We start from the raw sequence: 24284 nt of genomic DNA, 5'->3' as shown, positions 1-24284 counted from the left end.
ATGGGTGCGCGGCCGCGCCGCCGCCGGGCCCCCGCCGCCGCCGCCGCCACCGCCGCCGCCGCGCCGGGGCCGCTCGGTGCCCTGCTCGCCGCTGCCCTCCTCGCCGCCGCCGGTGAGTCACCGCGCGCCCCCCGCGGGCACCGGGCTCCGGGCGGGAGGGGCGCGGCGGGGACCGAGCACCGGCACTGGGCGCTGGGCAAGGTCACCCGGGGAGCGGCGGTGGGCGGGCGTCCTGCGGGGAACCGGGTGCCCTCCCGGGGACGGGACACGGGAGGGTCGGGGGCCGTTCCCTGTGTGGAGCGCCCGGCCGGCTGTGGGGTACCGGCGGGTCCGCGGGGTGCCCTCCCGGGCGGGCGGCGTGCGCCCTGCCTCACGGCAGGCGCTGCCGTCCCCCGCCGTGCCCACGCATGGCCGCACACGCGTGCCCAGCCGGCACTGCCCCGAACGCTGTCCGCACCGGGTGGGCTGGCGCTCCCCCGTCACGGCTCCGCTCCCCCGGGGTTCCGCAGGTCCCGGGCACCGGTGTCCGCAGCGGATCTGCTCCGCGCACGGGGACCCTGCCCCACGCACGGCGTCCCTGCCATCACTGTCACCTGGCCGGGACACGGGGGACTGTGGTGACGGGATGGCCTGGAGGGATGCTGTCACGCCGTGGGGGTGCGCGTGGGTGGCCGTGGCGTGGGGGGTATGTGGAGCTGCGTCGGTGTTGCTGCAGACGGGAACGGTCCGGAGTTCGGCTGCCCCCGGCTCTGCCCCCCCAGGGCAGGAGCAGGCGGGTGCGGGAGCGGGCTGGGCCGGACCCCCGGGGCTGGCGGCTGCCGGGCTGGCGGTCGGGGGGTGCCCGGGGCTGGCGGCTGCTGGCAGGTGACACGGCAGCCTGGAAGTGGCGGCTGCAGACAAAGGACCGGGCTGGGGGCGGGGAGCTGCGCGAGGCTGGACGTGCACTCTGCGGGGGGCCCGGGCGGGGGGACCCTCTGCGTCCTGGGGGTCCGGCCCACCGACCCTCCTGCTGCCACCGGAGATGTCCCGTAGCCTGGCCTCGGTGTGCCGGGCAGGCATGGCGGGCACCCAGCCAGGCTGCAGCCCCTGTGCTCCCCGCACCCGTCCTTCCTGCCTGGACACACTAGGGACCGTGCGCCCAGCGCTCCCAGCATGTCCCGATCTGCAGGGGGACACTGCAGAGCCAGCGCGGTGGGTGGCATGGTGAATGGGCACCCCATCGGTGCAAGAGACCCATAGGGGTGGGTGCTGTGGCTAGAGACCCCCTGCTGGGCACAGAACACTGCTGTCCCCCACGGCACCCACAGGGTCATGGTGACCCATGGATGGAATCGAAGGATGGCAAGATGGTGGGGGCTGCACCAGGTCACCCCATGCCAGCTCTGCGGCAGGAGGTGTGCGAGAGCCCGGCAGTGCCAGCGCCGGCTCGGGGCAGCGCAACGCGGGAGCTTGTCCCCGCCGCTCGCTTGGCAGGCAGCTCACAGCCGGCCGCGGCGCGACTCAGCCCAGCCACCTGCGCGGCTGCCGCTCAGCACAGACATGGCAGGGCTCGGCCTCTGCACACCGGGTGCTGCTCCAGCCTGGCATGGCACGGCATGGCAGGGCACTCGTTCCCAGGGGACACGAAGGCACAGGTCAGGGACATGGTAGCCCGGGTGTCCAGGCAAAGGGACCCTGCCTGCAGCCACGGCTGAGCATCCCCAGTGTGGTGCCCACAGGGGAAGGGTGGGAGCAGCAGCGAGGGCTGGGGGCTCACCCGTGGACAGCAGTGTGGGGCGAGCCCCTGAGACATGGGAGCAGCCCTGCTCAAACGCCGCACTGGCAGGGGTGTAAGGACACAGGGCAGTGTCTTTCCTCTGAGCTGCCCCTGACCCAGCACTACCATGTGCCATTCCCCTTGGCATCTGTGGCATCCAGTGCCAGGCGCCAGTGCATCTCCTGCCCCCAGGCTGGCTCTCCCCCCAGAGAGTGTGACCCACACTAGCTCCTGCCCCAGCCGCTCTGGCCAGGGTCACGGGCTCTGCTTTCACTGCATGTGAGCCATATAGGGCTGCCGGCTTCACCAGGCTGCCGGGGACCCTCAGGCTACAGCAGGCAGCCACCCCACAATTTTGTGCCCTGCAGCCTGGCACCCCGGGTCACTGCATCCCGTCAGTGCCCCACAGCCTGCCCCTGGCTGGGCACCGGCGCCTCCGCGGGGCAGGCAGGAGGGCAGGGTGGCAAGCAGAGCTGGCGTGTGCCGGCTGTCAACGCGAGCGTGCGGCAGACGCAGCTCACCCAGGGCTGTTTGTTCTGGCTCGGTGCCACACAGGACTGGCACTACATCAAACCGTGCAGAGCCTGGCAGGTGCCTGCAGGAGGGGGTTGGGGTGCTGATGGTGCCACCAGGGGCTGGGCACCCCCAGAGCCATTGCGGGCGCCACACAGCCATGGGTCAGCTGAACCCCTATCCCACCTGCATGGCTGGGACCACCCCGGGACTGGTTCTGGTGCCCGAGCGTTGATGGCGTGGGGACTGCCCCGTGCATGTCCTGCCGTGCCCTACCCTGCACCCGCTGTGCCAACACCACACCGGCTGTCGGCACCACCGCTGCTCCACGCGTCGTGTCTGCCTGCAGACGGGCTGGGCTGGGCTGGCTCCAGACTGGGCACACTGACACCCCGTCTGCAGCCAGTTAGGCCCAGTTGCCCAGTGCCCCTGAGCTCCGCTGCCTGCCCACTCTTTGGGCGCTGCTCCCGGGTGGCTGCAGGCAGATCACAGCTCACTCTTGCTCCCCTAGACCCTGCCCACAGGTTAGGGGTCTCAGGTCCCAGCCCCCTCTTGCTGCTACAGGCTTGTGGGATGCCAGGGCTGCTGTCACCACTGTGTGCCACCCGTGGGCGGGAGGAGAGGCTGCAGGGCTGGAACCTGCACCGAGGACCATTGTGTGGCTGGAGGGGCCTTCCCGGCCCCCACTTGTCTCCTCTCCCCACTCCAGTGGTAACGTGGGGATGAGTGTGACCTTGACAGCTCCTCCCGGCAGGACCAGGGCTTGGTGGGAGCGTTGGCTCTTCACTGTCAGTTAAAGGTGAGCAGGAAAGCCGCTCAGTTCCCCGGGTGTGGGACCTCAGTGACAGCCCCAGCACATGGGGCTGGGCCGGTCCTGTGCCCCCCAAAACCTTCCCAGTGTCGGTGGGGGAGCCCCTCCATCCCCCACCGAGCCAGGGCCAGGACAGGACCCTTCCCCACGGGGCAGCGTGTGCCTGGCGTGGGCACTGCTTGGGGCTGTGGGGTGGGATGAGGGTGCAGCCCATGGGGAGCCCTGCCTGCCATGGGACACGCTAATTGCATGTAATGGGGAGAGCGTTATCAGCTCAAATCCGTAATTAGGCAGCTCCATTGTCATGCAAACCCGCCTGACTAATTCATTCATAACAAGCGCTTGCTTAATCAGCGCCCAGACACTGCCACGCGCTCCCTGGGAGACAGGCACACTCTGGCCCCCGCCGCCCCCCCAGCCTCTTCCTTCGCCATGGGGCTGGCACACGGGGGTCACACACCTGAGGGGCCAGGACAGTGGCCAGCTTGTGGGGACATGCCAGGAAATTGGGGACACAGCCCTGGAGCAGGCGGGGGCACCCCCGGGGGCACGGTGCCCGTTGGAGCACAGGGGACGAGTCGGCACTCTGTGCCCATTGTCACATCGTGCTCGCCACATGCCAGACTGGCTGGGGGCCGAGCCGTGCTGCCCGATGTTGGCATCCGACCCTGCTGGCTCCCTGCCCGGCTGGGGCTGGCACTGGCAACCGCCTGGCGTCACCGTGGGGCCTGTGTGGGATGGGGAGGGGGGTGCAGGGGGAGTGTTTGCCAATGCCCAAATGCTCCAGGTAGCCTTGGAGCAGCTGCAGGCAGATGCCGTGGCCCCTGGCTGCGGGTCTGCTGGGGGCAGCACTGCTTCATCGCAGCTCGGAGCCAGGCTCTCCCAGCAGGATGCTGCCCTACTCAAAGCCTCAGACAAGCTTTTGATGGCAGCAAGTCGTGCCAGCTCCCCTCCTCTGTGCGTGGCAGAAAGCAAAGTGCTGTCGGCGGGGACCCCTGTGTGTGGGGCTGCAGGCAGGGCTGGCACCCCCAGGCTCCCCTGGGCACTGCTGAACATCTTCTGCCCTCCCCCGATACCCACTCTTCCCTCGTTTAGGCCGGCACAATCAGCAGCAATTATTGCTTTGATTACCTGCTGCCAGGGCACAGACCGGGCACTGAGGAAGTGCAAGGAAATCTTTCACGTTAATGGCATGCCAGGCCTGGCATGGGCACGGTGGATGGGACGCCAGCTGGGATTGAATGCCGGCTGTAAAGCCTGTGGGGATTTGGGGAGGTCCCCAGAGTGGGGGCACAGCTGGCAGGGGCAGGTGCTGGTGTTGCAGTCCCCATGTCACCGCAGAGCAGCCAGTGCCAGGCAGGGGACAGGGGCACAGGGAGGCTGGGGCAGGGCTGGTGGGGACGGGGGCACAGGGAGGCTGGGGCAGGGCTGGTGGGGACGGCTCGGTGCCAAGGGTGCCTGCTGCGCAGGCCCTGGCTAGGCAGTGGCGTTTGGGCAGACCACTGCCACCCGAGCGTTCTCCAGCTCCCTGCTCCCTCCCGGAGCAGCCGTGCTGAGCGGGTGCACGCCAGCGTGCCGGTGTCAGGGCTGGCAGTGCCGCAGCCGCCGGCGGGCAGCCTCTTCTCGCCAAGAACACGCTGACCTTCCTGGCTTCTCCCCGCAGCAGGCGCCAAGGCTCCCGGTGAGCTGCTCTTGGCACCAGCACCGGGGCAGGATCAGCCCCTTGAGGACCAGAGGGACCAGGCTGCGGGGGGGAAGCACCTGCTGGCATGTGGTCCCGGCAGTGCCCCCCCGGCTAGACAGTGCAGTGTCCTACAGCCTCTCCCTGCCCAGTAACACCAGTACACAGTGTTTCTGGTGCTGAGGGGAGGCAGGCACTATGGTGGGGGGCTGGGTGGCCAGCTGGGGTGGCAGTGGCTGGGGGGCACATGGAGCAGGGGGGTTCTGTGCATAGGGAGGGGACTGGGAGCAGCTGGGGGTGCCACAGTGAAGGCAGATACTCAGAGCCTGTAGCAGGTTGCCCCCATCCCCCCTGCACCCAAAGGTGGGTGGCACAGCCCTGTTCCCCAGCCCCCTGCCCCTTTGTCAGGCCTGCCGGTGGGCTCGTTAGCCCACGTGGGTGGGGGATAATTGATAATAAAGCCTTGCTTAATGCATTGGCTTTACCAGCTGTGATTTATCTGCGTTGGTAGCAAAGCATGCTCCCAATTACCCGTTCGGCTGCTGAGAGAGCAGCAAGCTGTGCCCCCTGCCACAACAAGGGGGGCCCTAGGGGTGAGTGGGACCCAGCATCCCACTGTCCCCCCCAGTCCCTGTCCCCCATCCCCGCTGAAGTTCTCCAGTTCCTTTTGCCAAGGTGACATAAGCATCTCACCTGTCTCCATGGCAACGCGGCGGCAGGTGAGCGGCGAGGCCGATGCGTGCGGGAGCCGGCACAGCATAGCGTGGGGGGCCGCTGCCCACGGCGTACTCACGCTGTGCCCACGGGCTAGGGGTGCCCACGCTGTGTGGGGTGTCTGTGACGTGGGGGTTGCCTGTGCTGCATGGAGTGTCTGTGGTGTGTGGGAGCCCATGGTACATGGGGGCGCCTGCAGAGCATGGGGCACCCATGGGATGTGGGGTGCCCACAGGGTGTGGGGCACCCCTGGCACATGAGATACCAGCGGTGTTTGTCACAGGTCCACTGCATGGGGTGGCTGGGGTGCATTGGATGGCCACGGAGTGCATGGGGTGCCCGTTGTGAATGCAGTGCCTACAGTGCGCAGGGTACCCGTCATGGATGGGGTGCCCGTGGTGCATGTGGCTTCCAGACTGCAGCCCCTCCGTCCCCTCACTGGGGCTCGCGGCCAGCTGCAGCCTCCCAGCTGTTCCACATGGCTCCGTCCATGGCTGCCCCACAGTGCAGAGCCCCACCAGTGCCCAGCACAGCGCCCAGCACGGTGCCCATGGACAGCATCCCACCCAGAGGCTGTGTGGGGTGCCTGGCAGACCTCTGGCTCTGCTGCTCCCTGCACGTCCCCAGCTTTGTTTGCTGCCCGTGGTCACATCCTACTCAAAAGGCACCCAGCACCCTGTTTGGGTGGGTGGCTGGGGGTGCTCTAAGCCTGTCCTGCCTCCCTTCCCCATTGCTGCGAGCCCAAGGCTTCCCGCACCCCTCCACTCTGCCGTGTTGGATGGACACACAGCTCAGCGCCTGCTGTACTCGTTTCACATGTGATTAAAAGACTTGGCCCTGCAGCACCGCTCCCCCATTCATCCCGTGTGCCCGCCGCAGCCGCCTGGGCAGCAGCGGCGCCATGCAGCGGCAAACCTGGTGGTCGGTAATGAAATTGGGTTGCCTTTCTGCCCATCTCAGCCCCTTGGTCGGCACGGCCCACGTGCCATCGCGGGCAATGCGATGCGGACGCCCAGGGCTGCCCGAGCGGGAGGCGCCGGTGATGCGGCGAGCGGTGCCGCAGCCGGTACTGGGGTCGGCACTGCACCGGGGACTGCAGCGGCTGTCCGCGCCGTGACCCCCCGGGCCGGCCCTGGGCTGCGTCTGGGGGGGGTCGTTAAAGCAGTGAAATATGAAATGCCTGTATATCCCCGACAGGGGTTTTAATTAAATTAATTGCCAGCGACATTGTAAAAGTGCTGATGGGGTAATAACTGGCGCGTTATGGTGGCCGTTTATCTTCGCCGCGTAAATGAGCTGCCGCACCTTGCCCGTCCCGGTGGGCTCGGCTGCCCGGCTTGGAGGGGTCTGATCCAGCTGGGGGGAGCAGTGCAGCCTGGAGCCACTGGGGGACACGGCCAGGGCCTGAGGGACCCCCGTGTCCCCCACAGCCTCGTCCTCGTCGTGCAGGCGGCTGTGCCAGGCGGGGGCCGGCTGGGGCGGGCAGGGGCAGCGGGGGTCCCGCGGGCGTGTGGGGGGCAGCGGGCGGTTGCCAAAGGAAGGCACTTAATTACTGCGCATTCCATCCCATTTAATTGCTTATTAAATCCTAACCAGCCAATTAGCAGCAGCAATTACAGCTTCATTCAGTGACACAATCGCTATTTTATCGTTTGTTAATCAAATGCTTATTTAGGGCCCTGGTTTATTAACTCTTTCTGCAGTGGGCACCGGCGGGGTAGGGGGAGCGGGGGCACCCGGTTGTGTCCAGGCAGGGGGATGTTGGCACTATGGGACCATGTCACATGCCATGTCCCCAGTGCCGCTGTCCCCATGGGGACCCTGCCTTGGTGCGTGGCACCCACAACCCCGAAGGGACATGTGTGCAGCCCTGAGCCACCCTCACCAACCCTGGGGACACTGGGGAAATCCAGCCCCCATGTGCTGTGCCTGTGCACACTCCCAGGTGGATGCCAGTGGCATAACACAGGCCACACCGCTGTGCCACCCTGCCATGTCCCCAGGGCATGGTCACACACCGCACCCCTCACCCTGCATCCCTGTGGCACCTCAGGCTGTGGTGGGGCAGGATGTGTCCCCCAGCCAGTGCCTTGCAGCGTGCTGGGGAAGGGGGGCAGCGGACACCCCGGCAGGCGTGAGCGATGGCCCTTGTTGGTCACACTACATTTCCTTTTCATTAGCACTAAGTGCGGACATGAGGGATCGGCGCGGGTTCAGCAGGCGCAGCCAGTGTGTGGCTGCTCTCCCTGATGGATGGCGGGGCTCGGAGGGGGCTGCCATATTGCTGGGGGGGGACAGTGGTGAGGCACAGGGCCACCGGCACAGGGGCATGCCAGGGCGAGTGATTGCCCAGCCTAGGCACACTGGAGGTGGCCGAGCCTCTGTCTCCACACAGGTGCTCAGCAAAGCGCGACTGTGGCCAACCCGGTGTCCGGCGCATCCCTGGACTTGCTGCCGCACTTCCAGCTGGAGCCGGAGGACGTCTACATCGTGAAGAACAAGGCGGTGAGCCTGGCCTGCCGCGCCACCCCCGCCACCCAGATCTACTTCAAGTGCAATGGCGAGTGGGTGCACCAGGGTGACCACATCACGCAGCACAGCACCGACCGCAGCACCGGTGAGTACTGGCTGAAAGGATGGCACCAGCCCTGGTGACGGGCAGCCGTGTGTGCCGCTCTCTGGTGGGGACATTGCGTGGGGCTGGGGCTGCGGGAGCTGCTCCCAGCGTGCTGGGGCTGACGTGCCGCCCGCCGGTGGCAGGGCTGCCGGTGATGGAGGTGCGCATCGAGGTCACCCGCCAGCAAGTGGAGAAGATCTTTGGGCTGGAGGAGTACTGGTGCCAGTGCGTGGCCTGGAGCTCCTCCGGCACCACCAAGAGCCAGAAAGCCTTTGTGCGCATCGCCTGTGAGTGTCTGCGGGTGCCTGGATGGGGTGCGGGGCCTTGGCCCCAGCGTCCCACTCACCCCTGCACCTCCCCAGATCTCCGCAAGAACTTTGAGCAGGAGCCAACAGCCAGGGAGGTCTCCATCGAGCAGGGCATTGTGCTGCCATGCCGCCCTCCCGAGGGCATCCCCCCTGCCGAGGTGAGCCCCGCTGAGGGTGTCTCTTGCCCGAAGGGACACCGGGCATGCTCCCTGATGGGGAGGTCCGGGTGGGCACCCAGTGACGTCCCTGTGCCCCACAGGTGGAGTGGCTGCGCAACGAGGAGCTGGTGGACCCGGCGCTAGACGCCAACGTTTACGTGACGCCGGAGCACAGCCTGGTGCTGCGGCAGGCCCGTCTGGCCGACACCGCCAACTACACCTGTGTGGCCAAAAACATCGTGGCCCGTCGCCGCAGTGCCTCCGCCGCCATCACCGTCTACGGTACAGCCCCACCGTGCCTGGCCCCGCCATGCTGCTCTGGTGTCACCCTCCCCATCCTGTCCCTCCTTGTGCCCCCGGTCCTGGCGGGATGCTTGATGGGTCCCTCTCCACCCAGTGAACGGCGGCTGGTCAACGTGGACACAGTGGTCGGGCTGCAGCACCAGCTGCGGACGGGGCTGGCAGAAGCGGAGCCGGACCTGCACCAACCCCACACCCCTCAATGGGGGGGCTTTCTGTGAGGGCCAAAATGTGCAGAAAACAGCCTGCACCACCCTCTGCCCAGGTACCCGCCCCGCCACCATGCCGATGCTGCACTCCCTGCTGCACCCATCACAGTCCCTGTCCCCCTAGGTGTCTCGTCCTCCCCCCCACCCCGTGTGTCCGTCTCGGCTGGCCCTGGGGCAGGGGAAGGGGATGGCAGGGGGCACTGACCCCCGACTGTGCCTGCAGTGGACGGTGCCTGGTCGGAGTGGAGCAAGTGGTCGGTGTGCGGGGCCGAGTGCACCCACTGGCGCAGCCGGGAGTGCTCGGAGCCAGCGCCGCGCAACGGGGGCCGGGACTGCCATGGCCCCGAGCTGGACACCCGCAACTGCACCTCCGAGCTCTGCAGCCGCGGTGAGCACGGTGGGGACGGTGGGGCTGTCTGCTGGGATGGGTGCCCATGGGTGCTGACACCTGCCCCACGCAGCTGCCCCCGGTGCGGAGGACGTGGCGCTGTACGTGGGGCTGGTGGCCGTGGCCGTGTGCCTGGTGCTGCTGCTGCTGGTGGGGGTGCTGGTGTACTGCCGAAAGAAGGGGGGCCTGGACGCTGATGTGGCTGACTCCTCCATCCTCACCGCGGGCTTCCAGCCCGTCAGCATCAAGCCCAGCAAAGCCGGTGAGTGAGGAGGACACTGCGCAGGGGCTGTGCGTCCCAGGGCATCACTGGCCCTGGGTGGGGACTCTGTGCCCTCTGGCATCCCTGACGTAGGGACAGGGACACTGTATCTTAAAGGGTCCTTGACTGTGGGTCAGTGCTTTGTGCCACATAGTGTCCCTGGCTGTGTGTCCTACAGGGTTCCTGGTCCCTGTAGGACCTGTGCCCTGGGCTGGTACTCTGGGAACCCCAGGGGAGACTGTGCCCCAAGGGGCTGTGCCATGGGTCAGGGTCTCGATGCCCTTTGGACCCCCAGGGGTGGCTGTGCGCCATAGGGTCCTTACCATGGGGCAGGGACTGTGTGCCCCATGCCCCCCAGGGCCAGCTGTGCCACTGCGTCGCCGACAGGGGCCCCCCTGTCCCCGCCATGCCTGGTGCCACGATCCCCTGCTCTGTGCCGCAGACAACCCCAACCTGCTCACCATCCAGCCCGACCTCAGCACCACCACCATGACCTACCAGGGCTCGCTCTGCCCACGCCAGGACGGTCCTGCCAAGCTCCAGCTACCCAACGGGCACCTGCTGAGCCCGCTGGGCGCCGGGCGGCACACGCTGCACCACAGCTCACCTGCCGCCGAGGGTGCCGACTTCATGGCCCGGCTCTCCACCCAGAGCTACTTTCGCTCCCTGCCCCGCGGCACCACTAACATGGCCTACGGCACCTTCAACTTCTTAGGGGGGCGGCTCATGATCCCCAACACAGGTACAACGGGGTGGGCGTGGGGTGCGGGAGCATCGCCCGGTGTGGGCGGGTCCCCGTGGAGCTCATCCCCACATCTGCACCCCCCCGTCCAGGGATCAGCCTGCTCATCCCACCCGATGCCATCCCGCGGGGGAAGATCTACGAGGTGTACCTGACCCTGCACAAGCAGGAGGAGGTGAGGTAGGTGCCGCAGCTGGGGCTGCTGGGGCACGGGGCTGCTGGGGGGGTCTGTCCCCGCTCAGGTGCTCCCTTTGCTGCCCCAGGCTGCCCCTGGCCGGCTGCCAGACGCTGCTGAGCCCCATTGTCAGCTGCGGCCCCCCCGGGGTCCTGCTCACCCGCCCCGCCATCCTGGCCATGGGTCACTGCGTGGAGGCCAGCGCTGAGAACTGGAGCATCCGCCTGAAGAAGCAGTCGTGCGAGGGCACCTGGGAGGTGAGTGTCCGCTGGGGACGAGGGGGTCAGGGTTGGAGGAGGGATGCCCGTGCCCGGGGTGCATCTCATCTCTGCCTGGGTGCTGCAGGACGTGCTGCAGCTGGGTGCCGAGCCGTGCACGGAGCTGTACTACTGCCAGCTGGAAGCGCAGGCTTGCTACATCTTCACAGAGCAGCTGGGACGCTTCGTCCTGGTCGGGGAGTCCCTCAGCATGGCGGCCTCCAAGCGCCTCAAGCTGGTCCTGTTCGCGCCGGCCGCCTGCCCCTCGCTCGAGTACAACATCCGTGTCTACTGCCTCAGCGACACGCAGGATGTCCTCAAGGTACCTGGTGGTCCCCATGCACAGGACTGGGCTCCCGGGGTGCAGTGTCTCCTGCCTGACCGCTGCCTGTGTCGGCAGGAGGTGATCCAGCTGGAGAAGCAGCTGGGGGGACAGCTGATCGGAGCCCCCCGGGTGCTGCACTTCAAGGACAGTTACCACAACCTGCGCCTCTCCATCCATGACATGCCCAGCTCCCTCTGGAAGAGCAAGCTCCTTGCCAGCTACCAGGTGAGCAGCCTGGCCGCTGGGTGGGGATGGGGATGCTGGGGTGTTCCTGCAACCTTGTACCTCCCCCTGTCCACCCCACCGCCCCGCAGGAGATCCCCTTCTACCACATCTGGAGTGGGCTGCAGCCCTTCCTGCACTGCACCTTCACCCTGGAGCGCCTGAGCCCCAGCACCTGCGAGCTGGCCTGCAAGATCTGGGTCTGGCAGGTGGAGGGCGACGGGCAGAGCTTCACCGTCAACTTCAACATCGCCAAGGTGAGGGCAGTGCCGGGGGGCCCCAAGGGTGACCCTGGGATGGGCTCACATCTCTGCCACTGGTGCCATCCCCTAGGACACGAGGTTTTCAGACTGGCTGGTCCCCGACAGTGAGGTGGGTGCCCCAGCTCTGGTGGGACCCAGTGCCTTCAAGATCCCCTTCCTCATCCGCCAGAAGATCATCAGCAGCCTGGACCCGCCGGGCACCCGGGGAGCCGACTGGAGGACACTGGCCCAGAAACTCAACCTTGACAGGTGGCCTGGGATGGGGACAGGGATGGGGACAGGGATGGGGTGGCACAGGGGGTGGGGAAGGGGGGCTTCTGTCCTCATCCCGCACCTTTGGCTGGAGCTGGCATGCTGTGGGACCCTGGGAGCAGCATGGTGCCCAAGGTGAGGCCAGCACGGGGCTGGTCCTGGGGTGCAGAGCCATCCTTGTCCCCTGACGTGGTCCCTCTGTTCCATCCCCACAGCCATCTCAGCTTCTTTGCCTCGAAGCCCAGCCCCACAGCCATGATCCTCAACCTGTGGGAAGCGCGGCACTTCCCCAATGGCAACCTCTCGCAGCTGGCCGCCGCCGTGGCCGAGGTGGGCAAGCAGGACGGTGCCCTCTTCTCCGAGGCCGAGTGCTGAGCGCAGTGGGGGCCCTGACCCCACTCCTGGGGGACCGCTGCCACGGGGCAGGGGGGGACCCGACTGAACCACGGGTCTCTGCTGCCCCACAGCCCCCAGGGAGGGTTGCCTGGCCCCTTTGCAAGGATGCCCGTGCCCCACGGCAGCTGGGTCCCCCAGGGGTCCTGCAGCCCCATGGCGGGGGCTGGGGGGGCGCTGGGTGTGCGTCGTGCGTGCGGTGCCGTCGTGCTGTCTGCGTGTGGGGCCAGGCGACCCCGGGCCCCGTGCCGTGTTGTGTAAAGACCGTTTTTTTAATTCTGTATTAAGTGCATTCAAGTATTTACACTTGGCCTTATGTACATAGCGGTGCCGCGGGCGGGGGGTCTGCCGGACGTGAATGTAAATAAATTGGATATATATTGCTACGTGGGGCTGTGCCCGGCCATGCACTGTCCTCCCCACCGTGTCCCCCAAGGAGTCCGAGGCGTGGAGCACAGTGCTTTATTGATGGCAGTGGTGCTGTCCCTAGGGCGTAACCCCGCGGCAGGCCACGGCCGCCACGAGCGCAGCCCCCTTGCCCGAGCCGTCCTCCGACTGCCTGAAGGTGACGATGCACTTGGGTGCCAGGTCCTTCAGCGTCTGCTGGACATGCTGGGAGAAGCTGGGATGAGCAACAGAGGAGGGTGAGGGCTGATGCCCCCATGGCTCCCCTGGACCCCTCCTGTAGGGCATGGGTCCTGTGCCACTCAGCCCCACTCACCATGGGTGCAGCTTGTACAGGGTACCGTCCACCCCCACGGTGACGACCAGCTGGTCCAGGCCCTGATTCTGCCGCATCTTCTCCACCACGGCAGCCAGGCCAGCGGCACAGAGCTGGGCTGCCCTCTTGGACACGGTCTGGCACACCTCCCGCACCAGCGTGCTGTCCTCAAAGCTGGCCTGGAGCTCCAGGTCCTCCAGGATGGCCTGTACCTTCTGCAGGCCCAGCCCGTCGCTGTCCCAGACACATCGTTAGCATCACTGTCTCCATCCCCATCCCAGGGGCTGGAGGTGACATCACCCTGCACGCGCCCCATCAGAGTAGCATGGCCCCTCTCCTGGGGCTCTGGCTGGGCTCAGGGAACCTGCCACTCACATCTCGATGGTGGAGAGGAACTTGGTCGGGAAGATGTCGTTGGTCTGGAGCTTGGGGCAGGGCTTGCCACAGAACAGGAGCTGTTTGTCCACCAGTGCCAGCAAGATGTGCCGCACGATCTCGCCCAGGTACATGCCACTGATGAGCTTCTCAAACCTGCCCCAGGCACAGCCCTGGCAGCCTTAGCGGGGCACAGCCACCCCCACCCAGCTCCCCCCCGCACCGGGGCTCTCACCCACCTCTGCTTGCCCGGGTTGATTGTTTTCTTATCCACCACCAGGTCAAAGTCAGTGAAGATGTCATCCAGGCAGCCATTGTCCCCAAAGGCCCCCCACTCCATGTTGATGCACATGCGGCCCTGCTCCCCTTCCACAGTACCCACATTGTGCATCTCCTCCATGTAGCAGGCGTTGGTCCCTGTCCCTGTGGGCCCCGTGCTTGTGTCACCACCACCACAGCCCTGGCAGAGCCGCCTGGCACCCTGTGGCTGCGCCACGCGGGCTGGGGCGGTGGTGAGGGCATGAGGGATCCCCTGGGTGCAGCGGTGCTCCTCACCCACGATGAGGCCAATTTCACATTTAGGATCATCATAGCCACAGGACATCATGGTTCCCACCGTGTCGTTGACCACGGCCACCACCTTCAGCCCTAAGTGCTGCCAAACAGGAGACAGGGACACGTGGCTCAGTGGCACCAGCCGGCTCCTGGGGCTGGCACCACAGGGTGCAGGGTGACACCTCGGGGACAGGGGATGTGTCCTCCGTCCTTCCCTACCTGTTTGCGCTGGGCAGCCTCGCGCAGCAGCTGGACCACGTCCTTCCCCACGCAGTCCGAGGCGCTGAAGCCTTTGGTCCAGGTCAGCAGCACAGCCTGCGAGAGGCAGGAGCAGGGGCTGGGCAGCCACCTCGTGCCTGGGGACCCCCACATCTCCCTGGGGCCAGAGCTGCCCCCCTCACCTTATCCAGGCCCAGCTGCTGGCAGGGGAAGGAGAAGGTGAAGCCGAGTGGCAGGACCTGACCCCCAAGGTCCTGCTTCAGCTGGAAGTCCATGATGCACTCCACGATGTGGTTGAAGAGCTGTGGAGAGCGGCCATGGTCTCAGAGGCCAAGTTGGGGCGATGCTGTGGGGTCTCTCAGCCCTCCCCTGGGCCCACAGGCAGCAATGGGGGGAGGAAATTCCCACCCTTCATCCCACCCCTCAGGCACAGGTCCTCAGCCTCACCGCCTCGCCGGTGCCTTGCGTGACAGCGGTTGGGATGACATAGATCTCACTGGCCATGCGGATGCCGTCCGCTCCCACCTCCACCATCAGCACCCGGAAATTTGTCCCCCCCAGGTCCAACGCCAGGAATTTGCCTTGCTCTGTGAGGAGCCAGCACAGGGCATCAGTCGGGCCACGGCCACCCCAGCACCCCCTTTCCCGGGTCCCCGGCACTCACCGCCGCCATCGGGCGTGTTGCGGACGTAGGTGGGCAGCATGCGGACAGAGGCGGTGGGGTTGGTCTCCCGGCCCAGCCCCAGGTCCATCTCCCGCCTCATCAGTCCTTGGACACGTTTCAGGTCATCGCGGCTGAGCCGCAGCGGGGCCAGCACCTGATCCACCTCGCGGCGCTGGGCCACCAGGCGCAAAGCCACCGCTGTCACTATGGCTGCCCCCCGGCCAGTCCCATCCGATGTGGGCACGAAGGTGACCTTGCAGTCGGGAGCCAGCAGTGCTGTCACACTCTCCAGGATCTCTCTGAACCTGGTGGAGGAAGAAGATGCCCAGGACAGGGCATGAGGCATCCCGCTGGGGTGGGACCCTGGCAGGAGCCCCGTGTCCCTCCTCACCTGGAGTGGCCCTGGTACAAGTCACCATCCACCCCCACGTTGACCGTCAAGCACTCCTGCTCCCGGCTGCGGCACATGTAAGTGAGGATGGCGGACAGCCCAGCGGCGCAGAGCGCGGCAGCACGGCTCAGCACCGCCCGGCAGACCTGCTGCATCCGGCAGCAGTCAGGCTCGCTCGGCCGAAGTCCCAGGCCCTCCAGAAGGCTCCTCGCCTTGGCCATGCCTTCCTCCTCACTGCAAGGGAGAGCACAGCACTGGCTAACAGGGCCACCGGCTCACGGACAGGGACACCCACCCATCACTCCCCTTCCTCCCACCCACGACAGCTCCCGTTCCCCAGACACTCACCTGATGATCTCCATGGCCTGATGGGTGCTGAGCACACCTTTGGTCTTCAGGACGTTGATATTGCTCTCAACAAAGACCGCTTTCTCTGCAGCCAGGGCGATCATCGTGTGCCGGACAATCTCCCCCAGGTACAGGGTGCCCACCAGCTTCTCAAACCTGCGTGCAGCCCAAGCAGGGGTCAGTCATCCCCCCCAGCAACCTAATGGCCCTTTGAGAGCACGCAGGAGTGTCACAGGGGATCAAGTGCTTCTGTTGGTGGGGCCTGGCATGCCTGGGACCTGGCCCTCACTGGGAGGTGGGATCACCTCCTCTCCCCTGGCTTGGAGGATTCTTCATCCACGTGCCGGTCGTAGGGAGTCACGACATCGTTCAGGCTGCCATCATCCCCGAAGCAGCCCCACTCGGTGCTGACACACATCCGTCCACTGGCCTCTATCGTCTCCACCAGGGATGCTTCGGCCATGAAGCAGCTGTTGGTGCCCTGGTCTGCAGGAGCAATGGGGGTGAGCCCCAGTGCAGCCCCCGCCCCAGCACCCACCACCCTGCCATGCGCGGTGCACGCTGCTCACCCACGATCAAGGCAATCTCACAGGGGTTTCCCTCCACGCTGCAGGTCATCATGGTGCCCACAGTGTTATTCATCAGGGCAACGACGTCCACGTTTTTGAGCTGGTCAGGGGCAAAGGAATGCAAAGAGCATCATCAGCCCCTCCCACAGGCGCAGACCCCAGCCAGGCCCCTCCATCCCACAGCCCACTCACCTGCTTGTTGATGGCCGACTGCAGCAACTCCACAACGTCCTTCCCCTCCACGTCACTGCAGCTGAAGTTCTTGGACCAGGAGATGAGTTCGGCCTGTGGAGGGCACGTGGCAGATCCATTGGCCTCCACACCGGGCCAGCCCCGTTCCGCGCTGATGATGAGCTGAGGAGGAGGCAGCTGTGGCCACAGGTCAGGGTTGTCCCACTCACCTTGTCCAGCCGTGTCTGCTTGCAGCTGAAGGGGAAGACGAAGCCCAAGGGGAGGTGATCCTCCAGTCTGCTGATGTCAGTCAGGAACTTCTGCACGCATTGCGCGATGAAGTCAAAGAGCTGCAAAGGCATGGCTAGGGTGACCGGCTGCTCCCCCTTACCCAGCGCCCAGGCTGGAGTCCTGCTGAGCCTCCGTGGTGCTGGGCAGCCCAGCACCAGCCACCCTGTGCAGTGGCCTCCTCATACCGCTTCCCCTGTGCCCTGTGGGATGTCCTCCGGCATGTCAAAGATATTCTGCGTCACTGGGGGGGACTGGTTGCCGTCGCCCTGGAGGGTCACCCACAGGGTCCGGACGTGCTTCTGGCACAGTTCCACCACCAGGAATTCACCCTTCTCTACAGGGGAGCAGAGGTGGTGTCAGGCAGAGACCTGATCTGTGGCAGGTGCCCCAAATCTGCTCCTCACCCTGTCCCAGGGACAGTCATTCACCCACAGGTGAGAGCCTGAGAACACCAGAGGGGCCAAGGGAGCCAGCTCACGGCCTCTGCCCCTATGCTGGGGATCGGTAGAGTCCATGCAAGTGCAGCTTATGGACCCCATAACTGGTCAGAGACTGGTGCAGCCCTCCCTGGCGTCCCTAAAGCCATATCCAGTGAGGAGTGTGAGGCTGCAGGTAGCAGAGCGGCCCATCCCCAGGCTGGGCTGTCTTACCGGTGCCATTAGGTGTGGAGCAGATGTAGGTGGGCAGCATGCGGACGCTGGCCTGTGCGTGTGTCTGGCGGCTCAGCCCCTCGCCCATGGCCTGCAGCATGCGGTTCTTCACCACCTGCAGCGTCTCCAGGGGGATGGTGAGCCCCAGCAGGGCTCTTTGTACCTGAGGACAGCTCATTAGGACAGGCCTAAAGGGCACGGGGTGCTTCTCACTGGGTGTGGGGCACGGATGGGCCTTACCGGTGTGCAGGCGGGACCACCGGTTGGGTGATTTGGACGATAGTTCATTGCAGGACTGCACAGAGGGAGGTGGCATGTCACCTGGTGAGCCCTGGCCCGCAGGACAGGACACACGCCTGCCCACGCCCAAGCACACAAGCAGGGCTGGGGGGGCCCATCCCCGCTCTGCCTCCCACCTCCCCTCTGCATCCCTGCTCCACGGCGCCGTGGTCTCACTGCCGTCACGACCCGGCAGCCGGGAGTGGAGGCGGCAGCTGCGCCCCACGACGGCGAAGCTGCCAGGGTGGTCCGCGGGGGCTGGGGCAGAAGGGGGCTGGCCCGGCCTCGCCCGGCCCGGGGCTCCCCTCCACCTGCAAGAGGCCGGAGGCTGGTCTCTCCCCTGCCCGGGAGATTCAACACCTGGGCGGCAGGAGGATCCTGCTCACCCCGCCCCGGCTCTGCCGGGCAGAAGCCCCTCACCGGTTGGCGGTGCGGCGCTCGGGGCCGCTCATGGCTGCGGGGCGGCGGCGGAGGGCGCCCGGTGGCGGCGCGGGACCGTTGCCAACGCCGCCGGGACCGTTGCCAACGCCGCTGCCGTTGCCTGGCAACAGAAGCTGCGCCCGCAGGCGTCCCGCCCCGCCCCCGCCATTGGCCGGCCCGCCGCGCCGCCGGCCCCGCCCTGGCCAATGGGCGGCCCCGCGCGCACCGCCCCAGGGCGCCCCCGCGGGAGGGGCCGCTCCCGGTTCCCCTGAGCGCTTTTCAATCTAAGACCGAGTTTTAATTAACTCCGCATCCGCTCATCCCATTAACTAAACAACCCAGTCATCAGCCGCCCTGCTCCCGGTGAGGGGCTCCGCGGCAGGGACCCCCATAGCCACGGGGACCAGGCACATAGCAGTACTCGACCCACACGAGCCCCCCGGCAGGCACTGTGACACCGAGGACATGGGGACATCATGGTTTTCGCTCCAGCGGTCCCTGCAGCCCCTGGCTGCGGCTGTCAGCTGGCACCGAGGCTGGGAAGGTCAGCCATGTGCCGCTGCACCGGGCACCGCAGCCCCGGGCTCTCACGGCCCCTCTACAGCCCAAGGACAGGCCTTGGGAAGCTGATTTTGGACACACCATCTGCCGTTCCCCCTCTCCTCCCTCCGGTGCCTCCCGTTCCCCAGAGAAATACAGCACAGCTCCTCTGTGTTGCTGCAGTTTCATAGAAACATACATAAATATATTTCCATTTCTTTAACAGAGAGCAAAGCTGCACAGGCACCTATAAAACACACAGTCACTTTTCCACCCGGCATTCCCTGCACAGGTTGTATAAAACATATAAAAGGGGGTGGGAGAACAAGGCTGCGGGTGAAGCGGGGGTACGGCACCGGGCAGACCCACACCGCTGGGCTCAGAACTTGCGCTTTCTCCGGCGGCAGCCTTTGGTCTGCTGCTGGCTGCCCAAGCGAAGAGCCGCATGTGGCTCTAAGTCCACCGCACAGTCTGTGGCTTCTGAGAAGGAGACACCGGGTTTTGGAGGGGAGACAGCGAAGGGAAGGTGCTGAAGGGAGGGGGGGGTGTCTGCCACTGCCCCCCCGGCTCCGGATGAGAGGGTGAGAGGGGACTGTTGGTCTCCTAGTCCAGGGAGGGGGGTCTCCACATCAGCATCTGCAACAAGAGCACACGTCAGCCCTGCCTGGTCACGCTGCAGCAGGAGCCACAGAATCACAAAATTGCAGACTGGTTTGGGTGGGAAGTGACCTCTGGAGATCCAGTCCAACCCACCCACTAAAGCAGGGTCACCAGAGCAGATCACACAGGATCATGTCCAAGTGGGTTTGAATGTCTCTGGAGAAGGAGACTCCACAACCTCTCTGGGCAGCCTGTTCCAGGCTCTGGCACCCTCCAAGTAAAAAAGTTTCTCCTCATATTCAGATGGAACTTCACTCTGTGCCTGCTGCCCTGTGGGCAAGGGGAAGGGGGTGCTGCTGAGAGCATTCCTCTCTGATCCTCTCCTCCTGTCCTTGGACACATGGAGGGAAGCGCTGCTGTGCAGGCAGGGATGGCAGCACCCTGGACACCCCTTGGTGCAAGGGCTCAGAGACATCCCCATCCCTGCAGACACAGCTGCAGCCAGCTGGCGATGCCAACAGCCAGCTAAGCCCACAGCCTCCCGCTCTGCCCAGTGAGAACAGATCATTTCAAGGGGAATTTGCTGGTCTAGCACAGCCTAGGTCAAGCTGGGACTGAAAGGGGAGAGCTGGGAAAGGGTAGCGCTGACCCAACCAGACAGGCACAGAAAAGAGCTTCCCACCTGCAGACTTGCTCTCCGAGAGCTCCAGCATCTTGAGGAGTCCTTTCCCCTGCTGTCCAGCGTCCTGCCAAGGAGAGGAGAACCACTGTCACAGTACTGCCACGAGGGAGCCCCATAGCTGGGGTGGCCTCATGTTCCCCTGGCCCATGGGGTCAGGCTGGGCACAAGTGGCAGCGCTGCATTTCCAGCACCTCTAGCTGCGCCCTGCCCCTGGTGTCCAAGCAGAGGCAGCTGAGGGCAGTTAATAAAGCAGAGCCCATTAAGAAGGGAGGTCAGGGCGCAGGAAGCCAGCCCCAAGCTCAGCCACGGGGGTGTAGCAGAAACGTGGGCACCAGCGGCTCTGCCAGGGCTCAGGGACAGCCCCTGGCATTGTGCCTGCGAGAGCCTGTCCTGCTCTGCCTGAGGGCACAGGGGCTTGGTGCTGGGGGTAGGACCTTCCCCCAGGGTACAGCCAGACCAGGAACACACATCTCGTGCCCCCTCCAGCCCTGCAAAGTGCAGCCACGCTGGTCACGCGGGCTGAGGGGAGACCAGTTGGCCTGGCTGCTCTGAGCCTTGCTGGCCCAGCCAAGTCCCCTCTCCTGGCTGCTCCCAGCCCCCCAAACTGCTCTAGAAGGAACTAGCACCCCAGCTGCAGGGTTGGAACTGCAAACCGCCCCAAAATGGGCCATGGCAGGAATCTGTAAGCCCAACAGTGCCACCAGGAAGCCTTCCAGTGGCCCATCCCAAGCCCAGGCATGACCTGCTCCCTCCGTGAGCTGCCACCTCAGCACAAGGCAGGGCCAGAGAAACACAGAGCCTCGCTGACCTGTCCCAAAGGGCTGCCCAGCCCCAGCACCTTTCCCCCATGCCTGCGCCTGCACGCAGGACCCACACGCCGGCTGGCTGTGGGGTGCAGGGACAAACAGCCCCCACGGAGCCCGTCACGTGCAGGAGCAGCCGTGCCCTGCAGTGGTCTGAACCACACAGCGCTTGGCTGTATCCCAGCCAAAATCATCAACCCGAAATCTCATCATTTGCATGTGAATCCCCAAAGGGCTGAGGTCTGTGATGGATTTAAGGGATTATACGAAACTAAGACATCATGTTGCATCTTCATGCTGAGAATCACATTTCTGAGCGCCGGCAAAGCTGCAGCATTAGGGCTTTGCCCGCAGGAACCAGCGGGAAGGCCCGGAAAGACCCTCTCTGTGCTCCCCCAGGACCACCGCGAGTGGGGAAAAAGCACAGTGGGGGCCAATCCCTGGTGAGGGACTGAGCCAGCTGCTACCCACGCTCTTGCCTCCCACCTCCCCTAGTGAGGCGTTTCCCACACCCAGCATATCTCCACCGCGCTCGCTCCCCCAGGTTTCTCCCGGGATGCTGTGGTTTGCTCCCAACACCGAGCAGTCCCCTCTGCTCCAGCTCTGGGGTCTTTCCCATGGAAAAGGGCTCATGGATAGAGTCAGACACACTCGTGACCCCAGTGCTGCCCTCCGCTCCATCTCCACGCAGCTGAGGAAGCCGGCAGGACTCTGTGCGCCGTCTGGCCGCGGGACAGCCCTGGCTGCCTGCCTGCTGGAGAGGCTCCTGGCAGCTCTGCTGGATTAGCTCACCCCCGGGACTGGTCCGTGCTCTCGCAGAGCATCGCAGGAGGGAGGGCAACAAGTTCTCTGGCCATGGTGGCTCACAGGGACAGGCAATCCTGCACCAGGTCCGCTCACCCCGTCGACCAGGGAAACCGCTCCTGCCGCCAACCCAGCCCCAAACCTGGTGCAAAGCAAACAAGACACTGCAGGGTCAGCCCTCACCTTGGCGCTTCGCAGCCTCCTGGTTCCCTGAGCTTGCCTAGCAGCCTGCAGGCAGCTGTCCACGTGCCTCTGATACTGCAGCAGTGGCACCATTGACTTACAGAGGTAGCACTTCTCACACCTGCCAGGCAGCAAAGGACAGAGCACCGCATTAGGATTCGCCCTGCGCCAGGCTCCCAGCCACCAGCGGTGACTTTCCTCCTCCAGGCTACGCCACGGAGAAGACACGGTCACCAGATTGGGTCTCATCCGTGGGGTCAGGCTGGCACCAATCGTGAAGACTGAGTGATTATCGGTTTTCCCTGCCTGTTCCTTTGTGTCCTGCTGCTGCAGCAGCGGGACGGTAATCAAATCTGCTCATCTAACTATCTCAAACACCGCTGATTTCTCCCCAGACATAAAGCACCCTGTCAAAATCCACAGAAATGAAGCGCGAGGGCTTTGCAGAGGGGAGTTAAATTCTGCCTGAAAAGCAAACCAAGTGTGTTAAATCAAAGAGACATTTTACCAGGGCTGGATGAACTTGTCTGACTAGTAAATCAAGTCTTTCTCTGCACTGTCTCCATTTTACATCATGCCATGTTGGGAAAGGAATGCGGAGCACATGCTCCTGCTGGGGGGCTGGCACAGTGCTCCTCAAACCCCCTCCTTTGTGTAAAGATGCGAAGGCTCATGCAGGATCACTGAGTGCGCCTGGGAAGAGAATTATCCTGGGTGAAAGGAAATGAAGGTCAGGCGTGGATTTACACAGCTACACTCGCTTCCACACCAGCTCTCGGCAGGGACTGAACTGTGCAGGAGACGATGCCGGTTCTTCAGGAGGGAACGTCCACGCAAGCACCATCTCCAAGGAGAGAACCAACCCCCTGGGACCAGCCCCAGCAGCATTGTGTTCAGTTTGATAAGCAGAACTCTCCTAGTAAAACTCACCCCAGGCTCTAAAATGCGTAGGGAGAGCCCCCATCGAGCAAAACTCTGCAGCACTTTTCCCGTATTTTCTTTCCAGTCAGTGCTGATTACCCAGATAATGTGTCTAAACAGAAGCTGTCCTCTCTATAATTAGCCTAATTCCATTAGTGATGTTGCCATCCACTGTTTGTAACAGCAAAATTGCTTCCATAGCAGGGATTTTGCTGTCAGATCCTCTCTTATGATGCTTTGTGTGGGTGGCAGGAGGAGGGGCTGCATGGGAAGAGATTAAACAAAGCCACTGCTATTCTGAAAGTCTAATTTAATTAAGAATATCACTACAGGTGCCATGTTGACAGCCTCCCTGTCCCAGCCTTTTCTTTTCCCGGGGTTACCAAGCTCAAATCTCCCATTAGAAACCGGCTGAGTTAGCACCATTTCAGCTACAGCTCCCCCCACAGCGGCCAGAGACCGCGCAGCCCTGACCCGCCACGATTGCGCTGAAAGGAAATTAGTGCAAAAATAAACAATCCGAGAGCAGCAAATTCCTCTTGCCTCGGTATAAATATAGCCAGTGCTGCTACACGAGGCACCGAGAGAAGGCAATTTCTTAGGAAAACATTGCCGTGAGGCCAACAGGCAGCATTTATACAGGAATAAAAGCATCCATAGGCAAGTTAGAACTGAAGCACAGAAACAATCTCAGAGGAGCAAGCATACCTACTTACTTGTCAATGTCCAAGGATGCTGGGCCGCTGTCTCTATTGGCAGCTTTACTTCTTGCTTCTCTCTGACGCCGGGTGAGCACTGGAGGAAAAATAAAGGGTTACCTGCCATCCACCCCAAATCATGCCTACACCACATTCAAACGCAACATGTTTTAACCTCTTCCGTTCAAGGCTGCAGCAGAAGCGATGGTAGAAGCAAAGTATTACTGGAGTGGGACTGGCAGAGTCTTCTTTCCTGCAGAAGAGCCTGCTGGCCAATTCCTTCTTCTGGGGGGATACTGAAGAAGTTACCTTCCCCGGACTGAGCAGCCAACTAACCATTTCACACCATAACTCATCTTCTGCCAGAAACAGCTGGATGGACAGCATGCAGTTTACAGTCATTTTACAGCCGATGTGCAGCAGCCTGGGAGCAGAGTTACACGGAGTTACGCAGCTGCTCCGGCAGCTCAGCACCGCTCTCTGCCAAACCCAGCGCTGGCGTCTGCTGCAGGAGGGAACGTGGGGACTGTGAGCTCGGGGGCAAGGGGAGCCGAGGGGGCTGCGCAGGGGCACCAGCCTTGCTGCAGAACAGCGAACCTTGCTGGGGAACGACAGAGCTCACGTTGGAACGGGAAGGTTACAACAATTACCCTACACTCGCTGCTTTTCCCACGTGGAACGGGGGGTGATGTGAACTATTGTCCGCACGCAGCTCTGTGGGGCATTTGGGTGAAGCTCTGCCGCAGGGCTGAGCATCAGCGGCGCGGTTCTCCAGCTGGCGCCGGCTCCGACACTCGCGGGCAGGCGGTGAGACCCCGGCTGAATGACACGCTGACCACGGGTCCAGCAAGTTCTGCTCCTCCAACGATCCCCGGCAGCCTTTCCAAACATGCTCTCCAGGCACCTTCAGGGAGCACGTCAGAGCGTTGTCTCTTTCAGTCGAATTCCTCTCAGCATATTCCTGTTGACATGCCACCAGCAAAGATCCTCAGGGAACACATCAGATAGCTTAGCTTGCTTCACCAGGGACGTTCAAGACTCCAGCTCCAAAACA

The 24284-nt window shown here is 64.2% G+C and overlaps 3 protein-coding genes across 8 annotated transcripts in view; 1 reads left to right on the top strand and 2 right to left on the bottom strand.

Moving 5' to 3' along the window:
- UNC5A (unc-5 netrin receptor A) lies at nt 1–12328 on the top strand (the record flags this gene model as incomplete). Its single annotated transcript, XM_080353280.1, has 16 exons — nt 1–112; nt 7871–8092; nt 8236–8379; nt 8455–8558; nt 8660–8840; nt 8956–9123; nt 9291–9455; nt 9529–9717; nt 10160–10459; nt 10552–10639; nt 10723–10891; nt 10980–11213; nt 11292–11441; nt 11531–11695; nt 11772–11950; nt 12169–12328. The coding sequence occupies 16 exons, from the start codon at nt 1–3 to the stop codon at nt 12326–12328; spliced, it is 2730 nt and encodes a 909-aa protein (XP_080209406.1).
- Nucleotides 12329–12832: 504 nt separating this feature from the next.
- Nucleotides 12833–17415, bottom strand: HK3 (hexokinase 3; the record flags this gene model as incomplete). Its single annotated transcript, XM_080353250.1, is given in 17 exon segments — nt 12833–12968; nt 13068–13301; nt 13443–13598; nt 13682–13865; nt 13998–14097; nt 14217–14312; nt 14399–14518; nt 14664–14803; nt 14881–15185; nt 15272–15505; nt 15620–15775; nt 15925–16105; nt 16189–16315; nt 16318–16473; nt 16590–16709; nt 16836–16984; nt 17301–17415. Coding segments are annotated over 17 exon segments (2694 nt in total). The 5' UTR covers nt 17401–17415.
- Nucleotides 17416–18723: 1308 nt separating this feature from the next.
- The window catches only part of UIMC1 (ubiquitin interaction motif containing 1), a 41062-nt gene continuing 35501 nt past the window's right edge, over nt 18724–24284 (bottom strand). For 3 of the 6 annotated variants that reach the window (XM_080353205.1, XM_080353206.1, XM_080353208.1), the window contains 4 exons: nt 23249–23327; nt 21417–21570; nt 19822–19885; nt 18724–19175 (listed from right to left, as the gene is read on the bottom strand). In XM_080353205.1, the coding sequence (XP_080209331.1) occupies nt 18919–19175; nt 19822–19885; nt 21417–21570; nt 23249–23327 (554 nt within the window). In that variant the 3' untranslated portion in view covers nt 18724–18918. Of the gene's footprint in view, nt 19176–19821; nt 19886–21416; nt 21571–21611; nt 21733–23248; nt 23328–24284 lie in introns of all 6 variants that reach the window. The other 3 variants (XM_080353207.1, XM_080353210.1, XM_080353209.1) reach the window with 2 other exon arrangements.

Source organism: Nesoenas mayeri, assembly GCF_963082525.1.
Source record: "Nesoenas mayeri genome assembly, chromosome: 14".
Taxonomy (NCBI): domain Eukaryota; kingdom Metazoa; phylum Chordata; class Aves; order Columbiformes; family Columbidae; genus Nesoenas; species Nesoenas mayeri.
This window is presented reverse-complemented; position numbering and strand designations above follow the sequence as displayed.